The sequence below is a fragment of the Pristiophorus japonicus genome, chromosome 19 (assembly GCF_044704955.1).
Source record: "Pristiophorus japonicus isolate sPriJap1 chromosome 19, sPriJap1.hap1, whole genome shotgun sequence".
NCBI lineage: Eukaryota > Metazoa > Chordata > Chondrichthyes > Pristiophoridae > Pristiophorus > Pristiophorus japonicus.
In genome coordinates this window covers 54,861,531-54,873,968 of record NC_091995.1, presented here as the reverse complement: position 1 = coordinate 54,873,968, position 12,438 = coordinate 54,861,531, and the positions used below count along the sequence as shown (strand labels likewise).

Genomic DNA, 12,438 nt, shown 5'->3' with positions numbered 1-12,438 from the left:
GCTCAAGAAGTTTTCAAATAATATTAAAATAGGCTGTGTGGTTGATAATGAAGAAGAAAGCTGCAGAGTGCTGGAAGATATCAATGTACTGGTCAGAACAGTGGCAAATAGAAGTCAATCCACATGTGTTAATTCATGCATTTGGGGAGGTCTAACAAGCCAAGGGAATACACATTGAATGGTACGGCACTGAAGAGTGTCTAGGAACAAAGGGACCTTGGAGTGCAGGTCCACAGATCCCTGAAGGTAGCAGGCCAGGTAGATAAGGTTGTTAAGAAGGCATATGGAATACTTGCCTTTATTAGTCAAGACATGGAATACAAGAGCAAGTAGGTTATGCTTGAACTGTATAAAACACCGGTTAGGCCGCAGCTGGAGTACTGCGTGCAGTTCTGGTCACCACATTACAGGAAAGATGTGATGGCACTGGAAAGGGTGCAGAGGAGATTTACAAGAATGTTGCCTGGACTGGAGAATTTCACTATGAGGAAAGATTGGATAGGCTGGGTTTGTATTCTTTGGAACAGAGGAGACCTGATTGAGGTGTATAAAATTATGAGGGGCCTGGATAGAGTGGATAGGAAGGACCTGTTTCCCTTGGCAGGGGGGTCAACAACCAGGGCGCATAGATTTAAAGTAATTGGGTGAAGACATTACCCCTCATACCTCCACTAAACCCCCCCCCAGAGGGTGGTGGGGTCTGGAACTCACTGCCTGAAAGGGTGGTCGAGGCAGAAACTCTCACCACATTTAAAAAATACTTGTAAGTACACATCCAAGTGCAGTAATCTACAGGGCTACGGACCAACAACGGGAAAGTGGGATTAGGCTGGATGGCTCTTGGTCGGCCGGCGGGGACACGATGGGATGAAATGGCCTCTTTCCATGCTGTAAATTTCTATGATTCTATGTTAATGTTTCTGCCTGATGGTTAGAACGATATCCAGGGCCAAGTATCTCACACACAGGTTCAAGCCCATGAGCTGCTGTCCAGGTACTGTCTGTGGGGATCTGGTCCAACTCGGCCTCGGTGCTTATTCTGATTGGCAGCTGCCTGGCCCCACCCATTGCAGTCTCCACAGCTCCTCCTTACCCAAAGATCAGAATAAAACAGCAGGAAATAACTCGGGTGACGTCTTCCTTTCCAAGATTGTTTTCTATACAAACTGACCTCTGAACATTCGTAAAAATATCTCTGAAGCACTGACCCCTCTACTTGTAATGAGGGAAGCTGGTGGCTACCCTCTGTCCTTTCTAGGCTGCTACCTTTAACCTGGGCATAAATCTGGGATTACCAACACTAATGCTTGTTTCAGGATCAAACAGGGGCTATAAATGAGAAAACAACAAGATAAGGAAGAATATTTTATTGACACCAATGAGCATACAAAGAACAGCAGAGAATTGTGCACCCATTACATGAAATTGGAAGCTAATCATTATTATTAACAGCACTATACCCTCTAAATTCAACTATTCCCCGTTGCAAAAATACGATAATCAGTGTTGGGCGTCATATGTAGGCTATGGTTTTAGAAGGCATTTGTAAAAGTTAATGTATGCGGTGCTCATCTCCGTTTCAGGCCAAGTCCAGGTATGAAAACTGAGCCCCCCGCAACTCAAAACAGTGAACTAAGCCAAGATTTCCCCTCACCCAATGCAGAGATTCCCAGGGTAAGTAAATCAGCAGGTTGGAGGGTACTAACCCGAGGTGTTCCAGACAGAACAGAAACCCAATATCCAGAGCCCCGGATGGGAGCTGGGAGCTGGGAGCTGGGAGCTGGCTGGTACAGGCACAAGTTGCTGCAACCTCTGCTGTGTGGGGTGCTCGGTTACAGAGCAGTGCATAAGATGTGCATCTACCGCTCACATTTCAGGGCAACTGAAGCTTCAGAACTAAACCAAGTGATTGAGTGACCCAGGTTCAGCTTCGAATACCCTCCCCCTCCTGGTCTCAGATAATGAGGCGACATTTCAATCTCTCGGCCGAGAGTTTGACTGGGCCTTTCTCGCTCATGTTTTAATTTGAAGGGTAACCTGGTCCTTGTGGAGGCAAATTTCAAATCAAGTGAGTCGGCACTTCAAAATTTCACAGGCTGAGCTGGACAAGAAGCTAAAACTATCTCAGAAATGAGCACGTAGAATTGCAGAGATTACAGAACCAAAAGCAAACTTACTTCCCATCACACAAGTCGTTTAAAGGATCAGATCAATGCCGGTATCAGTTTATTTATTCATGCTAAAAGTTTACATTTGAAGATGATTTGCCCCCCAGTCGATTCGTTTAAGAGTCTCACTGTGGTGTCCAGTGGTAGCCAATCACAAAGAAAAAAGGGTCTGGCATTTGAACGTTGTGCTGGAGCATGTCCCTTCAGTAACCAGCTGTGTGCTGGGAGACACTGCTTACCTCGGCTGTGACAGGCTAGTAGCTGTCTGTGGGAGAAACAAAAAGAAACGTCATTAGTCTGTGACCAGACAGGAGGTGAGGAAAGACCCAGTGGTGGTGAACTTTGGGAACCATAAATCCAACGTTCCTCCCAAGCACACTACACATTATGTCCCTGTATCCCAAAAATGTTATCCCTGAAAGAAACCTGCCAAGGTAAATGAGTTAGGTGTATAGGTCAGCACCTTCGCAAGCACTGTACAGAGATTCTATCCAGAGTGCCAACGTATCACAGCACATTATTTTAGATGTTAGCCGAGGCTCAGTGGGTAGCACTCTAGCCTCAGTCACATGGCTGTGGATTCAAACCCCACTCCAGAGACTGGAGCACAGAAACAAGGCTGACACTTGAGTGCAGTACTGAGGGAGAGCTACTTTGTTGGAGGTGCCATTTTTCGGATCAGACATTAGTCCGAAGCCCCGAGCCCTCTCAAGTGGACTTAAAAGATCCCAAAGCATTATTTTGAAGACCAAGGACATTCTCTCCGATATTTAGCCCTCAACCAACACCCATCTGGTCACCATCACATTACTGTTTGTGGCATCTTGCTGTGCTCAAAGCTTGAAGGTTTCATGAAACTACTGAGCCACAGGAACTTGGTCAGTTTAACCTGATCATGGGCAGGTTATATCAAATAAACATACTCTTTATTCAAGGGTAAAGGTATACATTTAATTTTCCAAGGGGTTCAGATGGCGTATATACTGAATAATGGACACCTGTAGTGAGTTACAGGCTGCAATCTAGTGGAGGGAATCAGATGGTTTATATAAATCGAGGCGTAGAATGGCATATATACTGAATAATGGACACCTGCAGTGAGTTACAAGCCAGAATCCAGTGGAGGGAATCAGATGGTGTATATACTGAATAATGGAAACCTGCAGTGAGTTACAGGCTGCAATCTAATGGAGGATTACTGTCACATGTTCAGTTGAGGAGGAGTCTGTGTTTACCACATTATGTATTGGATGGAGTTTGGTATCACAGAGGGAGAGTGAGAGAGGGAGCACTGTGCATTGATGTACATTATCCATGATGAACAGACACATTACTCACCCAGCTGAAACTCTCTGCTGTCGCCGTTGTGTTGCACCCTGCAGACATACTTCACGTTGTTCTTGGGGACAAAGTGCACAAACGTGGTGAGCTTGAAGCTCCAGTCTGTCTCGAAGGAGAGGTCAGACTGGTTGGCATTGGGTATGATGATTCCATTCTCCAACAGCTCCAGCTGGATGTTGGGTGGGCTGAAATCTTTGGCATGGCACAGCAGAACATTTGATTCACCTTCCTTTGGGGGGGTGTAGGTATAGACATGTACTTGTGGAGCATCTAGAGACACAGGAGGGACAGAGTGAGTGTAATTTAACAGCAACTGATTCCAATCCATCACCAACACTGAATGGGAACTCCCAGACTCTGGGACTAGGAACTAGTCAACACTGACTGGGAACTCCCAGATACCGAGACTGGGATCCTACACTGAGTGGGCTATCCCAACACCAGGACTGGGAGATATCCTACACTGACTGGGATATCCCAGACACCGCGACTGGGAGATATCCTACACTGACTGGGATATCCCAGACACTGGGACTGGGAGATATCCCAGACACTGGGATTGGGAGATATCCTACACCAACTGGGATATCCCAGACACTGGGACTGGGAGATATCCTACACTGACTGGGAACTCACAAACACTGGGACTGGGAGATATCCGACACTGACTGGGGTCTGAGCCCCAATGATGGAGACAACAGACACTTAACAGAAACAAAAGTAGAAGATAGAGAGACGGGTGAAAAAGCAGTGTGAAAGTGGCAAAAAGTACAGGATACTGGAAACAAAATAAACAGTGCGAGAAGACGAAAGTCAAAGGTTGAACTGTTACCTGGAGCAAGTGAAGGGGAGTTTGGAGATAATGAAATGTTCTGGTGAAAGAAATGCGCAATTCTCATGGGAGAACTCTGGTCACTGTGTCGTAACAGCACAAACCCCACCCCCTTGGCTATGGCTTCCCTGTTCACTGTTTGCACCAAACTCACATCAACTGCACAAACACACTTACGCCGTCGCTACGATCAGCAGGCAGGGGAATCTGTACTGGGGATGGGGGCTTCGTAAATTCAACAGAACATTATCTGGAGAGAGACAATAAAGTATTGTCCAAACATCAGCCTTCCACAGTGCACCCCCTTCAATAAGTAATGGGGTCCTCCACCATTCCTGTTCGCTATAAACGTAGTGACCTTCATTCACTGCTCCCTACACTGTGTCAAGGCTCATTCTACTGTTATGCTGTGAAGGATTGAGTCTAAAGGAGAGCACAGTGGATGGGCAATGGGACTGAGGGAGAGGGCACAGTGGATGGGCAATGGGACTGAGGGAGAGGGCACAGTGCTTGGGGAATGGGACTGAGGGAGAGGGCACAGTGGATGGGCAATGGGACTGAGGGAGAGGGCACAGTGGATGGGTAATGGGACTGAGGGAGAGGGCACAGTGGATGGGTAATGGGACTGAGGGAGAGGGCACTGTGGATGGGGAATGGGACTGAGGGAGAGGGCACTGTAGATGGGTAATGGGACTGAGGGAGAGCACAGTGCTTGGGGAATGGGACTGAGGGAGAGGGCACTGTGGATGGGTAATGGGACTGAGGGATAGGGCACTGTGGATGGGGAATGGGACTGAGGGAGAGGGCACAGTGGATGGGTAATGGGACTGAGGGATAGGGCACTGTGGATGGGTAATGGGACTGAGGGAGAGGGCACTGTGGATGGGGAATGGGACTGAGGGAGAGGGCACAGTGGATGGGTAATGGGACTGAGGGAGAGGGCACAGTGGAAGGGTAATGGGACTGAGGGATAGGGCACTGTGGATGGGTAATGGGACTGAGGGAGAGGGCACTGTGGATGGGGAATGGGACTGAGGGAGAGGGCACAGTGGATGGGTAATGGGACTGAGGGAGAGGGCACTGTGGATGGGCAATGGGACTGAGGGAGAGGGCACAGTGCTTGGGGAATGGGACTGAGGGAGAGGGCACTGTGGATGGGTAATGGGACTGAGGAAGAGCACTGTGGATGGGTAATGGGACTGAGGGAGAGGGCACTGTGGATGGGTAATGGGACTGAGGGAGAGGGCACTGTGGATGGGTAATGGGACTGAGGAAGAGCACTGTGGATGGGTAATGGGGCTGAGGGAGAGGGCACTGTGGATGGGTAATGGGACTGAGGGAGAGGGCACTGTGGATGGGTAATGGGACTGAGGGAGAAGGCACTGTGGATGGGTAATGGGACTGAGGGAGAGGGCACTGTGGATGGGGAATGGGACTGAGGGAGAGGGCACTGTGGATGGGTAATGGGACTGAGGAAGAGCACTGTGGATGGGTAATGGGACTGAGGGAGAAGGCACTGTGGATGGGTAATGGGACTGAGGGAGAGGGCACTGTGGATGGGGAATGGGACTGAGGGAGAGGGCACTGTGGATGGGTAATGGGACTGAGGGAGAAGGCACTGTGGATGGGTAATGGGACTGAGGGAGAGGGCACTGTGGATGGGGAATGGGACTGAGGGAGAGGGCACTGTGGATGGGTAATGGGACTGAGGGAGAGGGCACTGTGGATGGGTAATGGGACTGAGGGAGAGGGCACTGTGGATGGGGAATGGGACTGAGGAAGAGCACTGTGGTCGTATCTGGTTTACATTCTTTCCCAAACTCCGCGCTGACCCCGGGCCCCCCAAACACTGAGCTCACTTACTCGCCAGGCACAGGGCCAGGACCGAGGTGAAGATCGCGATGTTCAGCATGGTGGCTGCAGCTCTCTCGGGCTCAAGTTCAGGGTCCGCTCCGGCTTCACACTCTCCGCTCCGATCCCTTCTGCTCCTCACTTCCTGGGCTCCTGACTGAAATGCAACAAACAAGCGCCGGGCCACCAATCACAGCAAGACCGGCCGCGCTCCGCCCCGCCCACTAACCCAATGGCAATATTCTGCTGCAGCGAGTCATCGGTCACCGGGTAAAAGACCTCAGAACAGTTTGTGAATCGGGAGAGTGAGGGTGGGTCGGTCAAAGTGAAAGCAAGGGAGCAGCAACGCCTAGAGTCATATAGTTACAGGCCTGTACAGAGTTAGGGTACATGTACACACAGATAGGGAACACGGACACAGAGCTAGGGAACATGTGCACAACAATAGGGTACATATACACAGAGTTAGGGTACCTGTACACACAGATAGGGAACACGTACACAAAGATAGGGTATATCATGGTTTAAAAACTAGTATTAAAACACTCTACCTAAACGCACGCAGCATTCGAAATAAAGTAAATGAGTTGACGGCACAAATCATTATAAATGGGTATGATTTGGTGGCCATTACAGAAACGTGGTTGCAGAGTGGCCAAGACTGGGAATTAAACATACAGGGGTATCTGACAATTTGGAAAGATAGACAAGAAAGGAAGGGAGGTGGGGTAGCTCTGTTAATAAAGGATGATATCAGGGCAGTTGTGAGAGACGATATTGGCTCTAATGAACAAAATGTTGAATCATTGTGGGTGGAGATTAGAGATAGTAAGGGGAAGTCACTGGTGGGCGTAGTTTATAGGCCCCCAAATAATAACTTCACGGTGGGGCGGGCAATAATCAAGGGAATAATGGAGGCATGTGAAAAAGGAACGGCAGTAATCATGGGGTATTTTAACCTACATATCGATTGGTCAAATCAAATCGCACGGGGGGTAGCCTGGAGGAGGAATTCATAGAATGCATGCGGGATTGTATCTTCGAACAGTATGTTACAGAACCTACAACGGAGCAAGCTATCTCAGATCTGGTCCTGTGTAATGAGACAGGAAAAATAAACGATCTCCTAGTAAAAGATCCTCTCGGAATGAGTGATCACAGTATGGTTGAATTTGTAATACAGATTGAGGGTGAGGAAGTAGTGTCTCAAACGAGCGTACTATGCTTAAACAAAGGGGACTACAGTGGGATGAGGGCAGAGTTGGCTAAAGTAAACTGGAAACACAGACTAAACGGTGGCACAATTGAGGAACAGTGGAGGACTTTTAAGGAGCTCTTTCATAGTGCTCAACAAAAATATATTCCAGTGAAAAAGAAGGGCGGTAAGAGAAGGGATAACCAGCCGTGGATAACCAAGGAAATAAAGGAGAGTATCAAATTAAAGACCAATGCGTATAAGGTGGCCAAGGTTAGTGGGAAACTAGAAGATTGGGAAAATTTTAAACAACAGCAAAGAATGACTAAAAAAGCAATAAAGAAAGGAAAGATAAATTACGAAGGTAAACTTGCGCAAAACATAAAAACAGATAGTAAAAGCTTTTGCAGATATATAAAACTGAAAAGAGTGACTAAAGTAAATGTTGGTCCTTTAGAAGATGAGAAGGAGGATTTAATAATGGGAAATGTGGAAATGGCTGAGACCTTAAACAATTATTTTGCTTCGGTCTTCACAGTGGAAGACACAAAAACCATGCCAAAAATTGCTGGTCACAGGAATGTGGGAAGGGAGGATCTTGAGACAATCACTATCACTAGGGGGGTAGTGCTGGACATGCTAATGGGACTCAAGGTAGACAAGTCCCCTGGTCCTGATGAAATGCATCCCAGGGTATTAAAAGAGATGGCGGAAGTTATAGCAGATGCATTAATTATAATCTACCAAAATTCTCTGGACTCTGGGGAGGTACCAGCGGATTGGAAAGCAGCTAATGTAACGCCTCTGTTTAAAAAAGGGGGCAGACAAAAGGCAGGTAACTATAGGCCGGTTAGTTTAACATCTGTAGTGGGAAAATGCTTGAAACTGTCATTAAGGAAGAAATAGCAGGACATCTAGATAGGAATAGTGCAATCAAGCAGACGCAACATGAATTCATGAAGGGGAAATCATGTTTAACTAATTTACTGGAATTCTTTGAGGATATAACGAGCATGGTGGATAGAGGTGTACCGATGGATGTGGTGTATTTAGATTTCCAAAAGACATTCGATAAGGTGCCACACAAAAGGTTACTGCAGAAGATAGAAGTATGCGGAGTCAGAAGAAATGTATTAGCATGGATAGAGAATTGGCTGGCGAACAGAAAGCAGAGAGTCGGGATAAATGGGTCCTTTTCAGGTTGGAAATCGGTGGTTAGTGGTGTGCCACAGGGATCGGTGCTGGGACCACAACTGTTTACAATATACATAGATGACCTGGAAGAGGGGACAGAGTGTAGTGTAACAAAATTTGCAGATGACACAAAGATTAGTGGGAAAGCGGGTTGTGTAGAGGACACAGAGAGGCTGCAAAGAGATTTATATAGATTAAGCGAATGGGCTAAGGTTTGGCAGATGGAATACAATGTCGGAAAGTGTGAGGTCATCCACCTTGGGAAAAAAACAGTAAAAGGGAATATTATTTGAATGGGGAGAAATTACAACATGCTGCGGTGCAGAGGGACCTGGGGGTCCTTGTGCATGAATCCCAAAAAGTTAGTTTGCAGGTGCAGCAGGTAATCAGGAAGGCGAATGGAATGTTGGCCTTCATTGCGAGAGGGATGGAGTAGAAAAGCAGGGAGGTCCTCCTGCAACTGTCGGGTATTGGTGAGGCCGCACCTGGAGTACTGCGTGCAGTTTTGGTCACCTTACTTAAGGAAGGATATACTGGCTTTGGAGGGGGTACAGAGACGATTCACTCAGCTGATTCCGGAGATGAGGGGGTTACCTTATGATGATGGATTGAGTAGACTGGGTCTTTACTCGTTGGAGTTCAGAAGGATGAGGGGTGATCTTATAGAAACATTTAAAATAATGAAAGGGATAGACAAGATAGAGGCAGAGAGGTTGTGTCCACTGGTCGGGGAGACTAGAACTAGGGGGCACAGCCTCAAAATACGGGGGAGCCAATTTAAAACCGAGTTGAGAAGGAATTTCTTCTCCCAGAGGGTTGTGAATCTGTGGAATCCTCTGCCCAAGGAAGCATTGAGGCTAGCTCATTGAATGTATTCAAATCACAGATAGATAGATTTTTAACCAATGAGGGAATTAAGGGTTATGGGGAGCGGGCAGGTAAGTGGAGCTGAGTCCACGGCCAGATCAGCCATGATCTTGTTGAATGGCGGAGCAGGCTCGAGGGGCTAGATGGCCTACTCCTGTTCCTAATTCTTATGTTCTTATATACACAGAGTTAGGGTACATGGTCACAGAGTTAGGGTACCTGTACACAGAGATAGGAAACATGTACACAGAGTTAGTGTACCTGTACACAGAGATAGGGAACATGTCCACAAAGTTAGGGTACATGTACAGAGGGGGCTCGACAAGGTGGATGAAGAGAGGATATCTCCACTCATAGAGGAAACTAAAACTAGTGGAAATCGTCTCAGAATAAGGGGCTGCCTATTTAAAACTGAGATGAGGGGGAATTTCATCTCAGAGGGTTGTAAATCTATGGAATTCTCTACTCTAGAGAGCTGTGGAGCCTGGGTCATTGAATATATTTAAGGCGGAGATACGCAGATTTTTGAGCGATAAGGCAGTAAAGGGTTATGGGGAGCGAGCAGGGAAGTGGAATTGAATCCATGATCAGATTAGCCATGATATTAAATGGCGGAGCAGACCCGAGGGACCAGGTGGCCTACTCCTGCTCCTATTTCTTATGTTCTTATGTGCACAGAGATAGTGTATATGTACTCAAAGTTAGGGTACATGTACTCTAGGCAGTGGTGTTGGGGGTCAGGTTCACCTCTGACCTTCTGAGCGGTTCGAATCCCTCGATTCTGGACTCTGGATTTATTTAGGAATGTGACAAAGTGCAGCAGACAACTAGTTTTGGTGCAAGAAACTTTGATTTTATTCAAGAAAAGAAAATTACAATATTCATTGTATGTCAAAATCTTACAATCTCAAAATGGGGAACACTTTAATACATGCACAAAAAGAGATACAGCAGAAGAACACCTCCCACCTCCCTATCCCACTTTCTAGCTAAGTTAGACTCTAGGGCAACAGGGATAATGCTCACCAATCCATCCTGTTGCAGTTAACGGTGGTTCGCCATTTCGGGGTTCGCTGGGCCTGGTAGTTTCTGCTTGATGTACCCCGAACATGGTAGAGAACTTCTTACTGCGTTTTCTTCAGTTGGGTTGTGTCCGCTGATGCGGTCGGGCGTGTTTTGGATCTATGGGATAAGTACCCACTTTTCTCCTGCAGAGGTAGGGTTTTAGGTTACTTTAGGTAAAGTCTTACCTGTTGGTAGGTCAGGAACAGATTGTAGAGTGGAAAATTTCGAATCTTTGGGTTTCTTCCAAGTTGCTGCTGGTCGAAATCTGTCGGTCGCCGTGTCTCAATATTACCGAGTTGGTTGTTGCTAGTGGTTCATTGATGGTTTCATGAAGCTCTTGATGCCGCGACGTGTCTGATGATGTCCGAGGTCACTGAAGACCGACTTCTTCTGTCTTCGCTATGATGGTTTATGGTAGCCTGTGAATAACCTACTGACTGTAAAACAGGGCCTCAATTATACTTTGAGAGGCTTCCTTATCTGTGCGCCAAATCAAGCCCGGTTCTTTGTTTAAGTTTTGGCGGGCTCGTTACTGGTAACTTGATTGAAAATGTGTCAATTGCTGGAATTATTTGTGGGTTTCGAGTCACAATTGTTAAAGTTAGCTTCTGGTGTCGAGTTCTCTGCCTGGCTCCCAGCTTTCTATGCAGGCCGGAAAAAGTGATTAGCATTATGCATGTGTTGGATGGGTTTTTGTGCTTGGATTGAAACTGTACTTCCTCGGATCGATTGTTGGAATGCAAATGTCTTCTAGGGGCAGGTTTCGAGGGTAAACAGTTCCCCAGACAATTTCATTAACTCAAATGTCCCCAGACAGCTTGATTAGCTCCAATATCCAAACTGTCCTTTTAGAGGTTGAACCTGTTGTGTATCTGTAAAGCATGCGCTCCCATGTTCCGCCACCAGGGAGCTCATCCCCTGAAGTCCCAAGGGATCCCAGCATCCCCTGGGAGCACTGTATATAAGCCGGCCCCTAAGACCTGTTCCTCACTCTGGAATGTCTTATTAAAGACTAAGGTCACTGTTGCTTTAACCTCCCTGTGTGCAGTCTCATCTGTGTTAGGAACACAACAACTGGCGACGAGTATACGAATACAACGCAAAGATGCAGCAAACTGTGGGCATCCTGAAGAAGTTCTCGGAGGGTGAGGACTGGGAAGCCTATGTCGAATGGCTAAACCAGTACTTTGTAGCCAACGAGCTGGATGGAGAAGGAAGCGCTGCAAAAAGGAGAGCAGTCCTCCTCACGGTCTGCGGGGCACCGACCTACAGCCTCATGAAGAATCGTCTGGCTCTGGTGAAACCCACAGATAAGTTGTATGAGGAGCTGTGTACACTGGTTCAGGAGCATCTTAACCCGAGGGAGAGCGTGCTGATGGCGAGGTATCAGTTCTACATGTGCCAGCGATCTGAAGGTCAGGAAGTGGCGAGCTACGTCGCCGAGCTAAGGCGACTTGCAGGACAATGTGAGTTTGATGGCTACCTGGAGCAAATGCTCAGAGACTTTTTTGTACGGGGCATTGGCCACGAGACCATCCTACGAAAACTTTTGACTGTAGAGACACCGACCCTCAGTAAGGCCATTGCGATAGCACAGGCGTTTATATCCACCAGGGATAAAACCCATCAAATCTCTCAGCACACAAGTGCTAGCAATGTTCATAAATTAACTGGAACTGTGTTTGCGAGCAGAAATGTACAGGGCAGAACCCATGAGTCTGCAACTGCCAGCAGGCCTCGGGTGACCCAGATGACTCAGAGTCCCCAAGAAAGGATAAATGCAAGGCAATTCACACCTTTTTGGCGTTATGGAGGCTTCCATTCAGCCTATTCATGCCGCTTAAAAGGGTATGTTTGCAAGAGCTGTGGAACAATGGGGCACCTCCAACGAGCTGCAAGCTCTGCAAAACCTGCTAACCACCATG

The 12,438-nt window shown here is 47.4% G+C and overlaps 1 protein-coding gene across 1 annotated transcript; it reads right to left on the bottom strand.

Moving 5' to 3' along the window:
• Positions 1-1,352: 1,352 nt before the first annotated feature.
• LOC139229865 (beta-2-microglobulin-like) lies at positions 1,353-6,361 on the bottom strand. The gene is made up of 3 exons (XM_070861496.1): positions 6,205-6,361; positions 3,507-3,779; positions 1,353-2,433 (listed from the first exon to the last, which is right to left on the bottom strand). Exons 1-3 carry the CDS (start codon positions 6,251-6,253, stop codon positions 2,423-2,425), a joined length of 333 nt encoding a protein of 110 aa, XP_070717597.1. The 5' UTR covers positions 6,254-6,361; the 3' UTR covers positions 1,353-2,422.
• Between the last annotated feature and the right edge of the window lie 6,077 nt (positions 6,362-12,438).

What these genes read in the sequence shown, in the direction of transcription:
- LOC139229865 (XM_070861496.1), bottom strand. Translation starts at nt 6,253, where the DNA reads ATGCTGAACATCGCGATCTTCACCTCGGTCCTGGCCCTGTGCCTGGCG. An exon ending in CCTGGCCCTGTGCCTGGCGA is followed by an intron (nt 3,780 to 6,204) that starts GTAAGTGAGCTC and finishes CTGTGTCTCTAG; the next exon opens with ATGCTCCACAAGTACATGTC.